This window comes from Myxocyprinus asiaticus, chromosome 29, assembly GCF_019703515.2.
Source record: "Myxocyprinus asiaticus isolate MX2 ecotype Aquarium Trade chromosome 29, UBuf_Myxa_2, whole genome shotgun sequence".
Lineage (NCBI taxonomy): Eukaryota > Metazoa > Chordata > Actinopteri > Cypriniformes > Catostomidae > Myxocyprinus > Myxocyprinus asiaticus.
The window spans coordinates 31,498,967-31,520,472 of NC_059372.1; the positions used below are offsets into that span (position 1 = coordinate 31,498,967).

General features: G+C 40.1%; 1 protein-coding gene across 1 annotated transcript in view; it reads left to right on the forward strand.

Moving 5' to 3' along the window:
- Positions 1–4,618: 4,618 nt before the first annotated feature.
- Positions 4,619–21,506, forward strand: part of cables2b (Cdk5 and Abl enzyme substrate 2b) — a 49,331-nt gene continuing 32,443 nt past the window's right edge. The window contains exon 1 of the mRNA XM_051662652.1: positions 4,619–5,114. Within this exon, the coding sequence (XP_051518612.1) occupies positions 4,624–5,114 (491 nt within the window). The 5' untranslated portion in view covers positions 4,619–4,623. The remainder of the gene's footprint in view (positions 5,115–21,506) is intronic.

Below are 21,506 nucleotides of genomic sequence, written 5' to 3' on the forward strand. Positions count from 1 at the left end.
GAATAATGTGTCCCTGAACAATGGGGGGGTCTAAATCAAAAGTACCAGTCAGTATCTGGTGTGGCCACCAGCTGCCTTAAGTACTGCAGTGCATCTCCTCCTCATGGACTGCACCAGATTTGCCAGTTCTTGAGTGAGATGTTACCCCACTCTTCAACCAAGGCATTTGCAAGTTCCTGGGAATGACCCTAGCCCTCACCCTCTGATCCAACAGGTCCCAGACGTGCTCAATGGGATTGAGATATGGGCTCTTCACTGGCCATGGCAGAACACTGACATTCCTGTCTTGCAGGAAAACATGCACAGAACGAGCAGTATGGCTGGTGGAATTGACATGCTGGAGGGTCATGTCAGGATGAGCCTGCAGGAAGGGTACCACATGAGGGAGGATTGAGATTGCCTGCAATGACAACAAGCTCAGTCCGATGATGCTGTGACACACCGCCACAGACCATGACGGACCCTCCACCTCCAAATCGATCCCGCTCCAGAGTACAGGCCTCGGTGTAACGCTCATTCCTTCGATGAAAAATGCGAGTCCAACCATCACCCCTGGTGAGACAAAACCATGACTCGTTAGTGAAGAGCACTTTTTGCCAGTCCTGTCTGGTCCAGCGAAGGTGGGTTTGTGCCCATAGGTGACGTTGTTGCCAGTGATGTCTGGTAAGGACCTGCCTTACAACAGGCCTGCAAGTCCTCAGTCCAGCCTCTCTCAGCCTATTGCGGACAGTCTGAGCACTGTTGGAGGGATTGTGCGTTCCTTGGGCAGTTGTTGTTGCCATCCTGTACCTGTCCTGCAGGTGTGATATTCGGATGTATCGATCCTGTGCAGGTGTTGTTACATGTTGTCTGCCACTGCAAGGATGCTTAGGATCTTAGGCGTCTCACAGTATGGACATTGCAATTTATTGCCCTGGCCACATCTGCAGTCCTCATGCCTCCATGCAGCATGCCTAAGGCATGTTCACGCAGATGAGCAGGTACGCTGGGCATCTTTATTTTGGTGTTTTTCAAAGTCAGTAGAAAGGTCTCTTTAGTGTCCTAAGTTTTTATAACTGTGACCTTAATTGCATACCATCTGTAAGCTGTTAGTGTCTTAATGACCGTTCCACAGGTGTATGTTCATTAATTGTTTATGGTTCATTGAACAAGCATGGAAAACATTGTTTAAACCCTTTACAATAAGATCTATAAAGTTATTTGGATTTTCACAAAATTATCTTTAAAATACAGTGTCCTGAAAAGAGACGTTTCTTTTTTTTGCTGAGTTTATTTACCAAGGGTGCCAATAATTTTGGCCACAACTGTATATACAATGATCAGCCACAACATTAAAACCACATGCCTAATATTGTGTTGGTCCCCCTCGAACCGCCAAAACTGCGCCAACCCGCATCTCAGAATAGCATTCTACAATGGTACAGAGCAGTCATCTGAATTACCGTAGACTTTGTCAGTTCGAACCAGTCTGGCCATTCTCTGTTGACCTCTCTCATCAACAAGATGTTTCCATCGGCAGAACTGCTGCTCACTGTATTTTTTTTTTTTTTTTTTTGGTTTTGGTTTTGGCTCCATCCTGAGTAAATTCTAGAGACTGTTGTGTGTGATAATCCCGGGAGATCAGCAGTTACAGAAATACTCAAACCAGCCCATCTGGCACCACTGGAGAAGTTTTTTAAAGCAGGGTTTTGCTCACAAATGTTTTAATATACAGTGGCCCCAAAAAGTATTTATATTTATATATTTTTATGCATTTGGCAGACACTTTTATCCAAAGCGACTTACAGTGCCCTTATTACAGGGACAACCCCCCTGGAGCAACCTGGGGTTAAGTGCCTTGCCCAAGGACACAATGGTGGTGGCTGTGGGGATTGAACCAACAACCTTTTGCTTACCAGTTCAGTGCTTTAGTCCACTACATGGCATGTCAAAAATAAACAATGTTTCAAAACAGCTTTCACAATATGTCCCTCATCTGCAGTTGTTCAAACAGTCAGATAGTCCCGCCCTCAACTCACCATTGGTTGAGTAATGTTGTTGTGGTGGGTCTAAGTTGGTCGCTCAAAATAAACACAGGAATTTTTATATCGCCACAGAGACAGTGTTTACAGTTTTTGAGAAAATGAATTTCAAAATTAATCTATGAATGGGGTACTTATTGTCTCTGCATATTAAGCTGGGATAGAAGTAAGTATTTTAACATTGAAAAATGTACATTCTTCAGCTTTAAGCCACAAGTGAAAATAAATGAATGTCATTGCAATAGATAAAAAGTATCAAACCAAGTAACATTATTTTTAAGACATACAGCACACAGACCATTGTCAATCATAATATTCCACAAATTTAAATAATATTTAAATAAATTATTTGTATTTATTTGTTCAAAATTAAGACTTTTTTGTTTGTTTTAAAATGTTCATGGAACATTTCTATTGTGTAATGAACTACAGTACACCTGTGCTTACTCTGCTAGGACATCCTGTGTGAACTTGAGGGGAAGTGACTTTATGCATCCACTAAAAATAACTTTACACACACATTTAGTCATTTAGCAGATACTTTTATCCAAAGTGACTCACAAATGAGACACATAGCAAGCAATTTGTCATAGAAAGTTTAACAACATCTGCAGTATAGGACTGCCATGTTCTCACAGTGGCTGGAGTACTAGAGATGCAAGCACAGAAAAAAAAATTTTGTACATTAAGTGCAGGTTAAGTGCAGTAGTAAGTGCAATTAGTGTGGGTTGGTTAAGTGCATGTGGAATAGATGTGTTTTCAGCTGGTTCTTGAAACTTTGACCAGTTAGTACACACAACTAACTGCATAAATGGCTCAGAAAAGCTAAGTAAATTCTGAGAAAAGCTCTAGCATTATTTTTTTTTTTTTTTTTGCAGATGCCACATGGTGTGATATTTTGTTATGCAATACAATGAAATTCATACATATTTATATGTTATTTAAGTGCTTAAAAGTGTCCAGATAGTTTTTGGGATGACAACAGTGTTATTATACCTATATTAGCACATGTCCTTAAAAGAAGTTAAACATTTATATGTCTGTGCACTTTATTTGGCTACTGAGTTGCTGTTAATGATAAATGGGCTTTTTGCATCCAATTTGCATCTGTAAATCTGCATATTATTTGCATGCAAGTTTGGTTATTTCTTCCAAATAGGATTACCATCACAGTGAGGGAGAGCCAGAAAGAACAGAAGCAGTAAAATAATAAAGTATTTGGAGAAAAGATCACAGAGACATCAAAGCAGAAAAAAAGAAAAAGTAGAAGATGATGATGGTGATGAAGATGGGATTTTTAAAAATAATTTTATCCAGTGCGCATTAATCCCCTGGAGCCGGAGGGTCGTTAAATGGCGCTCTAGGCCACAGGGAGAATAAGTCATGAAAAACTCATGCAGTGACATTCTTTCCAGTGGTACTGTTACCTTGCCACAATCCAATGCCCTTCTCATCCCTGCCCTTTTATGGTAGATGGGCACCGCGCCCAGTATTGAGGTTATCAAAATGGCACATACATTGTCAGGCTAATCATTCATTATGTAATGAGACTGGACAGAGAAGAGCAGGGTGAGACAGGCTTTAGATTAAAGTTAAACCTTCTCTCACACCTAGATAATTTTATTAATTAAACAAGGACTCAAATACTTCACAGTGCTGTTTATAATAAATGTAGACCTATAATATGGCAAGATCTACTAAAGTAAAATGTGGCCATACTGTATATACTGAGGTATCTTAAATTTCATATTATCTCATTTATTTTTATTTTTTTAATCTAATTCAATGTGTGTGTCCTGTCCTAATTTAGTCTTTTGTGACCAATTGCACTCTCTGACCCATAGATCTAAAATGATTGAGTTCTGAAAGTTACAGTATGTTTCTATAGTACAGTGAACTATTTATAATCTCAAAAGATCAAGGAATATTTTATTTCTCATGATATGACCCATTTAATATACCACAAATGTTTCCATGTGGGTTGAAAGGACACTTTCGTTTTGTTACACAGTAGTGTTGATGCATCTGCAAACATATGAATGACTCTCTGTAATGCATGACTATAAATCTTTGCTCCCTAATATCAGAAATTGAGCAATAAAAAAGCAGCATGAGCAGTGCATCTAGTCTTTTGACCCTATCTCTCTCTCTCTCTCTCTCTCTCTCTCTCTCTTAATTTTTAAGTACTTTCTTTTTTGGCATGATTGTGTTTACATTTTTTGCAAAATCATTAATACACAAAACAGGTAATGACAAGACAAATAATAATAATAAAACAGTCACAAATAACAATAAAAATACAATTAAAATAAGAATATCTCTCTCTCTCTCTCTCTCTCTCTCTCTCTCTCTCTCTCTCTCTCTCTCTCTCTCTCTCTCTCTCTCCCTTCCTTTTCGCAGTGCTGTTTGTGCTCCTCTTGTCTGTGCAATTCTTTTAAACGTGTCATGACAAAGGCTATTCAGCCAATGATATCCACGCACGCTCTTTCTATTTACTAAAAGCCTGTACTCTAAACAAATCAGATTCGAGTGGGCGTGTCCGGTGAAGTCGCTGCGAGGGTAGAAACAGGGCAGAGCATCAGTGAAGGTGTCACACTTGAGAATGGCGGCTGCTGCGTGTAGGACGCAGAGCACTGTGAACCCATGCTCAGGCAAACTGAACAGAGAGCATCTGCGAAAAAGTAAAGATTCGCGAAGGAGACAAGCTGCTCTTTTATTTCTCACTAATATATCCCTGGATGGACGACCAGTGCGAAATAATGTGGTGCGCGGTGATGCCGAGTTCCAGTGTGCTGACATCGGCGCGGCTGTGAGAGAACTGTCCGCTGCGGCGAGCAGCGATGGGACCTTTAACAGTCTCTCTGTGCCTAGACTCGAGCTGCTCAACGTCCCACCCATTCTGGTTCTCCCGTCGGATTCTGGGTTCGGTAACGTTGGGAGAACCGAGGTGTTACTGGAGAGGGAAAGCTCGTTCTCCTCGCAGGGGAATCTCCTCTCCCCGAGCAGTCTGCAGCCCACTCCGCTGGGACCGCGGAAGTCACCGACGCTGCTGTCCGTGCAGAGCTGCGGCTCTTCGCTGGATTCTCGACCACGGTTGGTTCTGGAGAGGTTTCATTTAAGAGCTTTCAGTTTGATGCATTCTGCTACTTTTCATGAACTTCTCAGAGGCAGTCTCATAATGAGTTTGCTTTCCAGGCAGCATTTTTTGGGCATTATAAACGCGTTTGAAAAACACTATCACCTTTGACAGCTAAATGTCACAGTTATCAGGCTAGAAACTGTCTCTTATCTCCTTCTTATCTTTCCTGTGCTCAGCTCAGCTTTTTACTTGACAAGTTTATCTAGTAGTTTAGTTTAGTTTTTTAAATGATTCAAAGACATTTTCAAGCATTTCTTGGTCAAAGTTTACCTTAGTGTTCTTGTTACAGTGTAGTTACTACGTAAGTACTGAGTAATACTGTTGTAATTAATGTGTTATTAGATCCTGGAGCACTTAATAATAACACATTTATGTAATTTAATAGTACTACAATAACATGGACACATAATGTAAAGTGTACCCCTTACATGGACAAAACATGACTTAAGGGCTGTTCACTTAACACGTTTTTACGGCTGTCTGTGCTGGTTCTGAATTAGTTTTTCAGTGCAAACATGCACTACTAGATGGACGTCTTTGAAGGTTGTGCCTCGTCTCTGTTTTTTCTGCATCTTTTTGTACTGTATAACAACTATGGAGCTGCTGTGAGTTTACAGATCCCTAATCGTTCATTATACTGATGATCCCTCAATATTTGCTTGATGAGAAAAGCAGTACACACAGATTTTCAGTAGTAATGTACTGAACCTCGACCTAACCATAAGCTCCACTCTTCTCCACAGTGGTAACCTCCAAAAAAAGTAAAACTGTTAAAAACGGGACACCTGCTTTCTGTTATATTTGTTGTGCAGCGTCTAGCCTTTTTTTTAAACACAAGGACGTGTTCTTGTGAACAGCCCTTTGCTCAAACGGCAGTGAGTTTTTTTCACAGATTTTTCCCAACCTGCATGTTAAGTGAGAGAATACTGATATGATGAGAAGGTGGAAATGTTTACACAAGACATGGCTTCAGCTTAATGTTGCCAACCTCATCATTCTTCTCACTTCATCATCACCTGTTTATTATTAGACATTTCTAAGAACTACATACGTAAAATGACTAAAACTGAAGTGCATACAGAATTGTGTCTTATTTTTGTGTGTAAAGCATTAAAGGAATATTCCGGGTTCAATACAAGTTAAGCTCAGTTGACAGCATTTGTGGCAGAATGTTGATTACCACACACACACACACACACACAAAACTGAATCGTTCCTCTTTATCTTAAAAAAAAAAAAAAAGAAGCAAAAATCGAGGTTACAGTGAGGCACCTACAATGGAAGTAAATGGGACAAATTTTTGGAGAGTTTAAATACAGAGGTTTGAAGCTTATGATTTTATAAAAACGCTACATAAATTTTTCTGTTAAAACTCATGTGTTATTTGATATGTAAATTTGTTTAATTTGTCGTTTTTAGGGTTGTTTTAAGGGTTTTAGGGTTTACAGTGTTACTTTGTCATGGAAACGGAACTGTGAAATTGGCTATAACTTTACACAGAGAAGGTTATTAAGTGATTTTATCACACTAAAATCATGTTCACATGCATATTGTCTCGTGACTATACTTTTGAAACAGTGAGTATTTTAACGTTTACGGATTGGCCCCATTCACTTACATTGTAAGTGCCTCACACTACCCAGATATTTCCACTTTTTTTTTTTTTTGTGCTTTTTTTTTATCCCCCTTTCTCCACAATTTTGGAATGCCCAATTCCCACTTCTTACTAGGTCATCATGGTGGCGCGGTTACTCACCTCAATCCAGGTGGTGGAGGACAATCCAGGCTCCACTTCTGAGACAGTCAATCTGTGCATCTTATCATGTGGCTCATTGTGCATGACACCGCGGAGACTCACAGCATGGGGAGGCTCATGCTACTCTCCGCGATCCACACACAACTTACCACGTGCCCCATTGAGAGCAAGAACCACTAATCGCGACCACAAGGAGGCTACCCCATGCGACTCTACCCTCCCTAGCAACCGGGCCAATTTGGTTGCTTAGGAGACCTGGCTGGAGTCACTCAGCACACCCTGGATTCAAACTCGTGACTCCAGGGGTGGTAGTCAGCATCAATACTCGCTGAGCTACCCAGGCCCCGTGATTTCTCCACTTTTTAAAGAAAAGGAGAGACGAGTCGAAATGTATTTTCAAATGTCGATTGAGTTTAGCTTGTATTGAACCCGGAATATTTACTTTAAATTTGGTGGTTTTGAGCGAGCCAGTCCTATCTGTTCAATCAGTGTGTAATTTGTTTGCCCTTTAAATATACACCCCGATTTACAATAAATGAACCTTCTGCGGATACCTGCTCACTGGTTTTAGCTGGTTTGAAACACCTCTTTCCAGTTTACTTCCAAAATCCTTTCCGACTCCCAGTATTTTGAAAATATTTTCAAGAATTCTGCAGTTTCAAACTACTAATAGTACAGCTTGTAGAAAAAGAGGCTGAAATGACAAACCACCACCAAAGATTTTATTTGCTTGACTTTTAAATGTTCAAGGGGTGCAAAAGTATGTGAAAAAGTATGTTTTCATTCTCTCTAAACGCTTGTAGACCACAGAGTGAACAAACCCCTTTCTGGAATTCAGACGACTTCACACCCAAACAAACTCTGCCTAAAAATGGCCATTTGTTCATGCAGTTTTTTCACATTAGGTTGGTTTATCTCTCAAAAATGAAGAATTGAAAAAAGTTTGTCCTCTACAAAAATGAGACTCTGTGTTTAGCTTTAAAACTCAGTGGTCTGTTGAGCAATAGGAGGTCTCTATTCCTTTAACTATACCTTCCACCCATACCCTCTTTCCCCTTTTTCTTCATAAAAGGCGTGTTGTGACAAGTAGATTCAAGCCAAAGTGTCAGTCAGTGCAGACATTTGCTTGGCTTTATCAGTTAGAGCTTTGAGGTCAGTCAGCGCAGAACATAAGGGTGGTATTGCTTTTCTGGCACTGCACACATGCTTTATACACACAATACCTGCAGAGATTAAAGCTTAAGATGTTCTGTCATATCTCAACCCTTTAAAGGGTCTCCGAAGGCCTGAGGCAATGAGTGGCCTCCTCGCTGGAGAATAAATCAAGGCCTCAGAGAATGAACTAGCTTGTTTTAAATGTTAAGAGCTCTTGATATAGTGCACAAAAATCCCCATATCATTACATGTTGTTACGTACATGTTCTATTCAACATGCATTTACATTGAAAAGACATAAATATAGTCTGAACTTGCCAAACTCTCAGCCTCATGCCTCCTCAGAATGCTTTGAAACTTTAAACTGTTTACATACTGTAGTTGCCCAAAACAGAGCTAGTATGCAATTTATAAATAAAGGATATTTAGGAGCCTGCACAAGAGCCACGGCACTGGGATGATTTTGGTTTTGCCTTGGATTAAGGCAAACTAAAGTTAAGTAAGTGTTAACTAGGAATGTGGAAGTAATCTGGTAAAAAAAAAAAAAAAATGTGTGGGTTAGAGTACTTGACTACAAAATTACTTGAAAATGCCTATCCCTAGTGTTAACCTTTGAACAAAGTTTCCTGTTGTAACTTCGAAACCAGTGTATATCAGTTTTTCTTTACATGAAACGTTCACTCTACTAAACATATGAATCTTCAACCTTAAATACCCTACTGTGTCACACAAAGTGCCCACATGTGCAAGTTTTAAAGGCATATTTGAAGCTTAGACTTTGTGAATGACACAAGCTGAAGAGTGTAACTTTTTCATGTTAAAATACTGTCTCCTTTCCCAGCTTAATACAGAGACAACTTGAAGTAAACCATTGATAGGTTGATTTCCTTAGATAGTGTCAAACATTGCTGATTGTCTGAGCAGCCCAACGCAGCAACATTGACAATGCCGTGAGCTTGGGGGCAAGACAGTCTGTTTGGGCAACCAATGGAAGATTGGTGGCATTATTCTTGCTGTTCTGATTTGGTGATGCTAGTGGCACTGAAATAGCACACTTCACCAGTTCAGTTAACCTTTAAATTGTAAAACATTGTATCTACCAGCACTACACCTGATAGTGGAAACAGTTGCTTCCCCATAACCAACAGGGAAGTGTCTACATGAGAGTAAAGAACTGGACTTGTAATGCTGCTGCAGGTAGTCATGTTAGGGAAGTGCAATTGTTTGCAGACTGACCTTGGGTTTGGCTCATGCTTTTATGTCAATAGCACCCATGGAATAATCACAATGTGAACCAGAGAAGCTCCAGGAAAAGGCCCTTCAGAGTGAAGGATGCTAATTAGTGGCTGACCTACACTACCAGTCAAAAGTTTTGAAACACTTACTCATTCTTTATTATAATTTTTTTCCACATTTTAGAATAATAGTAAAGTCATTAAAACTATGGAATAACATAAATGGAATTATGGGAATTATGTTGTGACTAAACAAAATCCAAAATAAATCAAAACTGTGTTATATTTTAGCATCTTCAAAGTAGTCACCCTTTGCCTAGAAATTGCAGACATGTACTCTTGACATTTTCTCAACTAACTTCTTGAGGTATCACCCTGGGATGCTTTTTAAACTGTATTGAAGGAGTTCCCATCTATATGTTGGGCACTTATTGGCTGCTTTTCTTTATTATTTGGTCCAAGTCATCAATTTCAAAAACTTTTGTTTTATTATTAAATTTTAGTTTTATAATGAAATAAATTAATATGGTGGCACAATTATATTTTTGTCTACAAAACTAATTTCAAACATTTAAACACAAACAAACATAAAATCAAAAGATTTTTAAGATCATGAGAAACATTTCAGTCAAGTGTTTCAAAACTTTTGACCGGTAGTGTATATGGGTTTTTTAATGGCCGATGCCGATATCCAGAGAGCAGGGTGGCCGATAGGCCGATACAATGCAGATATATCACACAATTTAATATAGTAAATAACATAAAATTGCTAAAAAATAAATAATAATAAACTCCTATTTAGCACTATATTTACTCAAATTCACTCAAAACTTTAAATTTGTAAGAATCTAAAAAAATTATATTGTATTTTAAAAGGTAGATAGCAGTTTCTTCTGATTTCTGTTTAGTCATCAAATGTTAGTAATTTATTTTCACATGAAGAAATTTTTAATATATTAGGAAGAAGGACATAACAGTACACACAGTAGTCCAGCAACCATGGATGTTATGTCCATGTTAGCAATCACATTTACTCAAAAAAAAAAAAAAAAAAAACCTTTACTTATAGCACACGTGAAGTGCTTTTACTTTGAAGCTGCACCAGAGACTATTTAGCAGAGACGGGCCACTTCTATTAAAATGAATGGGAGAAATTAGAAAGTGGATGTAGATAAGAAGTCCCGCCTTACAGGTAAAATAGCCTATCACCTTTTAGATACAGGCATCGCCTGTCAATCAACTCATGCATGCGCATTAGCTATAAAAGCTGGGAAAATTGCGTTTTTTTAGTGTAATCTGAGGTAAAGAAGCATGATTTATGATACCAGTGTTGTCAGATTTTACTGCTGATTTGAAATACGTTCTTTGATCGTAATCTTGACCAACCGTTTTGGAGATTTCGGTCTTTCCCCATTCAAGTAAATAGGAGCTGCACTGTCATGACTGGAAATAGCCTCCCGAGAGCGTTCCAAACATGGCCGACAGTGGACTGACTTGCTAGAAAGACTTTGGATGCACTCACACGCTCCTGCGGATCCAGCGAGCAGCAGCAATCTCCTGACAGTTTAAACAGCCTGGATCGCCTGCTTAGATTGTGACTACTGACCATCATGATTTGTGAATCAGAGGAAGTTTTGATCCTGATCCTGAAGTTTTGATTCTGGCTGATAGAATACGCGCTTCAGAGGAAGATATTAGATGAGCGCTCGATGGAAAGAAAATGCTGGATTTTCAAGAGGTTCGTGAATTATATCTGTTTAAATGAGATATCTGCATATTTGCAAATGGTAATAGAAGTTTTATTGATATTTGCCTTTCATCAATAGAAAAGAAAGTTAAAAGTGACAGGGAACTGTTGATGAGAGGCTGTTAGAATACATGATTTAGAGGTAAATAAATGAGTGCTCCACAGGATGCTGGATCTGATCAAGTCATGTGAGGTTGGTTTATTACATCTGTAATAAACAATACGTCTGTTGCGGCACTGATCTTCAGACCGTTTAAACAAGACTGTGTTGCACATCAGTCTATTATTATAGTAACACGATGTACGTAACAACAAAACAAACCGTGACTGGTCATTTACATGTCTCAGTCGCTTCAAATGCAAGCAGGCAATTTTCGGGGCCCTCAAGAAAAAAAATCGGACAAAGACGAAAATTTATCGGGCGATGCCGATTATTAAAAAAGTCAGAATATCGGCCAATTTATCAGCCTCGGCAATATATCGGTCGACCACTAATGCTAATAGTGTTATTTGGCTGTGCTCCACCTTTGCTACTTTGGATATACTGTACTAGGTATTACAAGACAGTGTGATGACAGTTATATAATCCATCTCTCATGCAAACAAGAAGGCTCTCCTAAAACTTGGTATTAATAAACATATGATTTTTGAAGAAAAGACGGCAGATGATGTTCATGTTGTTTGCTATGTTCAGATGTTCAGTGGTGCTCTGCCATTTACATGCACAGCGCAAGTGCTACTCACATCATTCCGGCAGCTCTTATCCACGTTTTTCTGAACACAGAAGTGTTCCACAATTCGCCTGTTTTCAGTTTCCGGTCTCAAGGTTTTTCACCCGCATCGGTGTTTCTTCTTAGAGGGTAAAGTTTTACATTTGTAGAAATTGTCAAAAAACATGTGGTTCTATAGTGCCGATACTTCACAGAGTCAAGATGACCGTTTTTTTATTTTTTTTATGTGCCTGTAAAAGTATGTAGATGACATGAAGTGATGGTCTGAGGTTAGTTATGTTGACATTATTAACTACTTTGAGTTGTTATGTCAGCCGGTAACTGCACAAGTTGAGCGTAAAATTTAATTGTTGTTGTTCTCTGTCTGGATCGCTCTTTTCGGTTAGTTTTACTTTGCGTCTTGATACCAGAAACAGAAAATAGGCAATTAGAATCATCATTGCGCTGCCCAGTGGTTGCTCATGAAAACTATGGATAAGGTGCTGGTGTTGTGTTGAATTGGTCCCTATCCCTAAAGCTCACACCAACCCCTACCCCTAAGCCTAACCATAAGAGTCAGAATTCATAGTATAGAAATCATTTGGTGCCAGTATTTTTTAACGCTGATGTGTCTAATTTTCTCAATATTAAAGTTCTTTCTCGTATCCCAGCTTAATATGCTGAGCCAACTAGTAAGCCATTTGTTGGTTAAAAAGTGTAAACACTGTGGCTCTGTGGCGCTATCAAAACATCTAGCCCAACACAGCAGAACACTACCGTCTATGGCTCTTTGGACCCATTCCTTCTCCTCTCATTCCTGTGAAGACTTCTCTGCAGCATACAAAGAGGCTTGTAAACCCTTAGCTCTGTAGACTTCTTTAACTGACTTGGATGCTAATGAACATCTTAGCATGTTTAATACTATCTGCTCAAATGTTTAAACTTAACTGCTCCTCTAAAGGCTAAAAGACCCAAATCCAAACCGGAGCCCTGGTTCAGTGGCACAACCCGTTCTCTTAGACGGGTCTGCAGAAGAGCAGAACGCATATGGAAATAAGACAAACTGCAGGTGTCTTATGAAATACTAAGGGACGCTCTCTCTGCTTTTCAGAAAGCAGTTAAGGCTGCTAAGTCCAAATATCTCTCTGAAATAATAATTTTAAAAAAATTGTCACAGACCTAAAGTACTTTATTCCACCATTGACACCATTGTTTTTAATCCTTTTGATAATGTGATTTCAGAGACATCTGTCTCTCTGTGTGAAAGTTTTCGAAAACTTTTTGATGATAAGATTACTGTTATGAGATCCCAGATCTTACCTTCTGATTATGACTTGTCTGAGACGCCAAGTTACACTGCAGCATGGATTGAGTTTGAACCCATATCTCTCCAGACCTGCAAAGAAGTCATTGAACACTTAAAGCCCTCACTCTGCCCCCAAGATGTTATTCCCCCATGCTTTCTCAAACTAATTGCAGACACGGTTGGGTTCGGCATTGTGTCTATTATCATTAGTACTGGGACTACAACGGTATGAGATTTTCACGGTACGATAACCATCTCAGAAAATATCACGGTTTCATGGTACCACGGTATACGGTATTACACAATTATTATTATCAGTTACAGTGACCCTTAAAGAAGTGAAAACAGAAGGGTTTTTTTTTTTTTTTTTTTTGGTTGAACAAACACTTTATTATAATTGAAACTTGAAACCATTTTTTTAATGGAAGTATGTGTAAAAAAGTCTCCCTTTTGAAAATAAATAAAATAAATAGAATAAATAAGAAAGCTAACAGAATTATAATAATAAACCGAATTATAAACATGATAAAAAATAGCATGTAACTATAACATGTTATATAACTAAAGTATGTTAGTTTACATGTTAGCATAGCATGTTAAATTAAGTACTAAATGAAAAATAAATGGGGGGGGGTGGACCATGGCGACTTGATGTGGTTATGTGGCAGGACATGGAAACAAGGTGTGGGGTGCGTGGTCTGGTGAAAACATGGCATGGAGCATGAGACCAGGGCAGAGCCCATGGGGGGTAGAGCCATGAGAGGCTCGGGGCGGAGCCATGGAAGGCAGAGCCGTGAGAGGCTCGAGGGGTGAAACTATGGAGAACTGGATACCTGGAGAGTAGCCGAAGACTCGAAGGGCCAGGGTGGAGCCAGAGGCAGGGAGGACCAAGGCGGCACCGGAGGCTCAGAGGATTGGAAGACTGAGGCGGAGCCGGTGGGGCTGAGGACCAAGGCGGAGCCATAGGGATGGAGGTCCCTGGTGGAGCTGAAGGATTGGAGAGACGAGGTTTAGCCAGAGGATCGGAGAGCCAAGGCGGAGCCAGGTGACCGACAGACCAAGGAGGAGCTGGAGGGACGAGGGACCCCGGTAAAGCCAACAGGCTGAAGGACCACGGTGGAGCCGATGGAACACATGGCTGAGGTGATGTAGAGGGATTGACAGGCCAAGGCGGAGTCCAGGGTTCGGAGGGTCTAGGCGGAGTCGGAGGTTCAAAAGTTCGCCGAGTCTGGGATTTCTCAGAGGGCGATGATCGAGCCGGTGGCTTGGGGGGAACCGGCTGATCAGGAAACTCAGGGTGGGCACAAGGGTGGGGACCAATTCCAACTTTAATAGTCCAGAGTGCAATGGCTCTGGAACGGACGAGGCTTGCAACGCTGGCTCTGGGATGGACGAGGCTTGCAATGCTGGTTCGTTGGCCATGGCAGACATGGGCATTGGCTCATTGACCGTGGCAGGCTTGGGCGTTGGCTCGTTGACCAGAGGTGAGCCTGAGACATGGCATGGAGCAGGCACAGGCATGGCTGTGACATGGCATGGAGCAGGCTCAGGCGTGGCTGTGACATGGCATGGAGCAGGCTTAGGCTTGGCTGTGACATGGCATGGAGCAGGCTGAGGCGTTGCTGTGACATGGCATGGAGCAGGCTGAGGCGTGGCTGTGACATGGCATGGAGCAGACTGAGGCATGGCTGTGACATGGCATGGAGCAGACTGATTCGTGGCTGTGACATGGCATGGAGCAGACTGATTCATGGCTGTGACATGGCATGGAGTAGACTCAGGATCCGGGGCTAAAGATGGTGCTAGCTCAGCCACCATGATGAGGAACTCTGGCTTGGCGGCCATGACGTGGACTCTGGCTTGGCGGCCATAACGTGGGACTCTGGCTTGGCGGCCATGACATGGGACTCTGGATTGGTGTCCACCTCCCCTACAGTGAACGATGGACCACATATTAGTAGGGCAAGGTCGATATACTGAGCCAGGCTGTGGGTACTCTGACTGCCTGGCATCAGGGAAGAGATTGGCTCATTCAGTCCAAAGCGAAAACAGTCCTTGAGGGCAATCTCATTAAAATCGACAAGGTAGCAAAGACCACAAATCTCTGTGACATAATCCTCCAGGGGATGATTCCCCTGGCGTAAATGAAGAAGCTGGATTGCTGGGTTCATTTTGGTCGGTCAGGTATTCTGTAATGCTGTCGCTGGCAATGACAAAGACAATGAAGATGATGATGTGTGATGAACCCAAGTGCAGTTTATTATCAATCGTGAAATCCAAAACCCGTAACTCCAAACGTGAACAAAATACAAAAACATGAACTTGACGTAACTTGACGTAACTTGACTAAACTTGACATGAAATGACATGACATGAACAATCCTACAATGTTACATTCACAATACCTGACAATGGACAATGGCAAACATGAGGCTTAAATACATGGACAAGGGAGAAACATGACAATGATAACCAATGACAAGACAGAACTGATAACAAGGTAACAAGACAATAAACCAATGAAAGCAAGACACATGAAAATGGAGGGAAACATGAAATCACATGACCAGGGAACCACATGACATGAAAAGGAACAGGAACTAAACTTTCAAAATAATAGACATGAAAACCATAAACAAACACATACAACACTGACACATTACCTTTTATGTTGCATAGTTTTGTTCATGGTTTTCAAGTACAAGGACATGCATCAAGTGACATTATTTTTGTTGTTGACATCTACAACAAAAGCGACAGAAGGTTTTCTCTCCCCCCTTTTAAAAATTGAAGAGCATATTTACTTATATGAGCCCATTATTATCCCATTTGTTTCTTAATTTCAAACATAATTCAAACAGAACATACATATTACAGGAAAGGCTCCTCATTACCATGGTTAGGTCAGTGTAGCTAGTCTTAAATAATAGTAATAATAATAAAAATTATAGTATTTATGAAAAAATAAGTACTAGCTGAAATACATCTTGAAACTTTAACTACAACTGCCACAGTTGATATAAATTGAGGTCTAATAGATTCTACCTTTAGATTATTTCATATGAAACTATTACATTTTGTCAAAATATAACAGTTACTTTTACTCATGTAAAATCGTGAAACAATTTTGTAAAGGTGATGATGTATAATGAAAAAAAAAAAATAAAATAGTGCATAGCACAGTGCTGCTCTTTTTCTCCTCAGTGCTGTTTGGCATGTCAGGGCAGCCTACTGTTTGAGAGGTTCTACTTGACTTTCTCCGTAATGCTTTAAACTAGAAAAGTCTCACTAGAATTGAAATTGGTCACATCAGTTTTGAGGTCTGCAATCCGCAATATCGAGGAAAGCCCGGTTGTTGCACACGCGAACCAGAGAGAAGAGCAGATCATGATCGCGAGCTGGTTCCGTTACACTCGTTTGAAAGTGCAGATGAGAAACCTATAGCTGCGAGATTATCATTAAATTTGCTACGGCAGTCCTAAATAGTCTTATCAAGTGATAAGTGGCCGCCGAAATATCTTCAGTGGGAGAACCATGGCATTGCTCTTCGCCTGCTGTCCGCGACCCAGTCCGAATAGACCTGCGACCCACTTTTGGGTCGCGACCCACCAGTTGAGAAACACTGCTTTAACTCATTATGTCAGACCCCCTCGCCTTGCTTCTCTCTGACATTTTCTCTGCTGCATGTGTGTGTGTGGGGCGAGTTGACGAGTCTGACAGGCAGTCGAGGAGGAAAGGAGATTCACAGGCGCAGGTGAGATTCTCCGTCCGGTTGCATTTTTTTCTCAATACCGTAGATAAGCAAATGTACATGGTATGAAAACCGTCAATTTTCATACGGTGGTATACCGTGAAACCGGTATACTGCTGCAACCCTAACTGGGACTGTCCCTGACTGCCTAATACTGGCCACTGTGACACCACACCTCAAAAAACCTAATCTTGATCCCACTACCTTGGGCAATTTTAGACCCATTTCTAATCTGCATTTTATTGCGAAAGTTTGGAGAAAGTGGTGCTTATCCCACTTCAGTCATTTCTAATCACATATTCCATTCATGAAGTTTTCCAGTCTGGCTTTAACCCTCTGGGGTCTGAAGGTGTTTTGGGCCCTGGAGAAGTTTTGACATGCCATGACATTTGTGCTTTTTTCAGTTGCTTAAAAACATATTAATGGCTAAAGTCTGCACAAACTGGGCTACAATAATATGTGAACAACATATATGTACATATTTGTATTTTTGAGAAAATAAAGTTTATGTGTGGTTTTTGAAAAAACAAAAAATTTAAGTCACTGAAATAAGGCCATATAACACATACTAAAAAACTGTTTACAAGACTTTTGAGAACTGGATCTTGTAGCCTAGAGTTTTTGCTAAAAAATTATGTGAAAACCATCCTGATCACTCATTCATAGAAAACAATATAGTCATGTAACTTTTGTAAGACACTTTTAGTGTTAGAAAGGCCATATGCAAGGAGGCGTGGATGATCATGAATATTGATGTGATTCACACCTGAGGAGACAAAGACCCCTCCCCTGAGAGAGAATGAATGTGAGGAGACTTAATGATTGAATGTATTGTTTGTAGCTTATTCACAAAATCAAGTTTAAGGTAAAAGAAGTAATCTGACTATACATTTTCTTTACTTAAAGACTTTATTTAAAAAATTTAGACCTACACTACCATTTAAAAGTTTTAGATCGGTAAGATTATTTAATGTTTTTAAAAGAAGTCTCTTCTGCTCACCAAGGCTGCATTTATTTGATCCAAAATACAGCAAAAACAGTGATATTGTGAAATATTTTTACAATTTAAAATAACTGTTTTCTATTTAAATATATTGTAAAATGCAATTTATTCCTGTGATCAAAGCTGAATTTTCAGCATCATTTCTGCAGTCTTCAGTGTCACATGATCCTTCAGAAATCATTCTAATATGTGATTTTCTAATATGAGCATATTTACAGCAAATTTTACACATTTACACCCGAACAGATATTTGCAAGCACAAGCTTTGTTGATGATAATGAGGCAGCATAAACACTAGTTAAAATCTAATCTAAACATTCATATTATTTTTATATCATATTACATATCATATTTATATCATACAGCATACAATTTAAATACCTGCTTTAGCCGAAACAACATTTAAATGTAACTAAAACTTGCCTATTAGGACTTATTTCAAATTTCAATACTCTGAATCCTCGCTGGCAAGTCTGGAAATAGTCCAACTAGTAAAATATGTCCATGTTTATATAATATAGCATGTCAACTAATGTAAGTAAAGACTTACTCATCTGAAATTGTATCCTTGGCTGGATCAAGTCGCTCTTCAAAATGCAAACATTCCTCGTCGGATTCCCGCTCTTCTTCTGAGGAAAATGTGAACTCTTCGTCACTATCCAGGACCATCTGTAGAGCTTCCTCACCTGTGTAGCGTGCAATCTTCCAAATGCGCAGAAAAGTGAATGAACTTGATGTTTTTTAAGGCACTGTTGGGGGCGTTTACCATTTGCATTGATCGCCTCAGCACATTACCATATGAATAGCGCGCTCTGCTGGTGGGTGTGATCACATTAGGGATAATTAGCTGAGCCAGGAGGAACTGTACATCACTTTGTTTCATACAGATTACTGTAGGGCTTTACTGGTTGTTTAGATCAGTGTTACTATCAGAAATAATAATTATTTCTTTAGTTATTAATTAATATTTAAATTAATTAATTGAATCTAACTCATTAAAACCTCATATGGGGCTCCAGTAAATGTAGTGTGCTACATTTAGGAGCAAGTTTGGTTATTAGCAATAATTAATAATTATCAAAGATAATTATTAATTATTAAAATCAATAGAACATTGATGAGAATCAATGGTAGCTTTTTAAATCCTTTAAATCAACAATTATCAAAGATAATCGTTAATTGTTAACATCGATGAAACATTAATTAAGATTAACACTAGCTTATTGATCATTCAAATTCAACAATCATCAAAGATAATTATCAATTATCAAAAATCAATAGAATATTAATAAGGATTAACATTGACGGGGCACCACCCTGAAATCAGGGACTAATAACCAGATAGTAAAACAGTCTCAATATTAGATTGTTTTCTTAGGAAAATCGACATCCGGAGAATATCGATTTTTGGGAAAAAAAACAATGAATGAAGGTTTGAATCCGAGCACTGACATCCATCAGCATGACACAGGCGTATGCAAAACAAACCAAAACACTTCTCTTTGTAATATAAACAAAGTTTATTTATGCAGTAATATCAATTAATAATTAATACAATGCAGTCAATAAACTTCCAACTTACAACTACAAACTAAACAGTGATATGATTAGATATGGAAATAAAAATAATCCTATAACACATAAGGTGTTTGTGTGACAGTGTGTGTGTAAGCAGGGACGCACACAAAATGGTGGACGTGACTCTCGTGGAGAGTATGTCACGCGAGACTTCCGGCCAGGGAATATGACCGCGAATGGGGGTGGAGAGAAACCAGTCAATGGCGTCTACCAGTTACCGCGTGTATCTGCTTCTACGATAGCTTAGGGACAAAGCTGGGCTTTAGCATTTAAGCTATCTATGAGCCAAAATGTGTGCCAGAATGTTTGTGAGGGGTCGCGTGCGTGTGTGTGTGTGTGTGTGTGTGTGTGTGGTTAGTACGAGAGAGAGAGAGAAGTGACAGCCCTAAAGCCGATTTCGCGATCGTGGGAGAGAAAGCAGCTGTTAGTTCATCGCTCAGAGACGCGGTGGACAGCTCATAAACAGTCCCGCGTACTTTGACTCTTTAATGGATGAACTCAGTTTACCTGTCTCACCCGCGATGGCGAAATTGCACAACAGTCCAATTTGGTTGGACCACAATACAGTAAAACAAAATCGTGATAATTAATACCCTGAGTATTAATAATGAGCGGACATGGCGGTCCGTAAACTGTACAAGCAAAAACCTAGAAACACAAGAATAACACACTATAATATTCTATCTCTGCCCAGACATAAACCTCTTACTTGAATCGCATGAGGACACAGGTAGAATGTGTTTTCCTCTGTCCTTTAACTCTGACCCGGTTCCTTGAGGCTCGGGTGATGACGGGAGGCCGTTTCCTCGCTCTGTCGGCGGGCGGTACGGCTGTTGATTCTCGGCGGGCTGGCGGAGAACTCAGAAATGTCGACTTGATTGAAGATGGAAGAGAAATCTTTAATCTCTTCACTTCTGTAGGCAAACGGATGAAGATGCGAATTGCTCAGCGGTCTCCTTCGGATCCGTTAGAGTGTTCGGTTGAACACAGAGTAATCTCAACTCGTCCAGCGAGATGGAGATTGTATGGCCACAGTTTCAAGTCAGACGTTACTTCCTTGTGCCACGAGATTGCACCTGAGAGCAGCGATGAAACTGCGTCTATACAGGACGAACAAAGTTGCTGGAAGCAAATCCCGGAAGCATTTCAGAGGTATTTCAGCTCCTGATGATGTCATGTTTGAGGGACGTTCTGTTGGGTGCCTCATCCAATAGGAGTTGAGAGTTTGATCCTTTAGTGAGCAAGGCTTCATGGGATTTGTAGTCTGTTTTGGACTCCCTTTGTTTGATTTTGGCGTGATTTTTATCAGTATAATTTACGACTTGGAATGTGGGGGCTTGAGTTAGGTTTTTACGACTGTGTCAGGCCTGCCTTTGTCTTCTATCTGAATACATGAGGCCCAACATTCCCCTCTTTGTTCTGAAGAGTTGGTTGTTGTCCAGCATCTTTAGAGCAACTGAAGGGCCGAACAGTTCTTGTCGGTTCACAGTAACCTGTGGGTTAAGCCATCCATGTATTCCTGATAGGAAAGAAAAATGGTTGCACAGTCCATACAGTTCATTAGAGTTCACAGAGGCTTTATTGTCTTGACAGAGATTGAGGCACATCTGGGCATAGAACTTCTAGCTAAAACTAAAACTACATTCATCACACATAAACATTACATGTTATTGGAAGGCACAGCATTAACCGTAACACAATCCTTTGTTGTTCTTTGGTCACAACACAAAATCAAAGTAGAACCTGACATTGGTTACTAGGAACAAAAATGTTAGAGGAAATGAGGGTTAAAGGTTAAAAGGCTTATCCTTGGAAATGATGGGGTTAACTTGTGGGATGGGCTCAGACTGGTGTGTAAAATGCGGCTGTATGAGAAGTGAGTCCAGTCTGGCCTGTAGGTGTTGAATGTACCTGTACATGGTGTGTGCAATAATTGCGATGATCCAACCACTAAGGAGGAGCCAGAGGGCAACCAAACTGATAGGGTGTTCTTGGTAAGATGACGATCTGCTTATGTGACTAGGAAATATAGTGGTCAAGCCAGTTGGTTTGAGACTGAACTTCACTAATTTCATCCCTACAGCCTGAAGCTGCTGTTGAAGGGT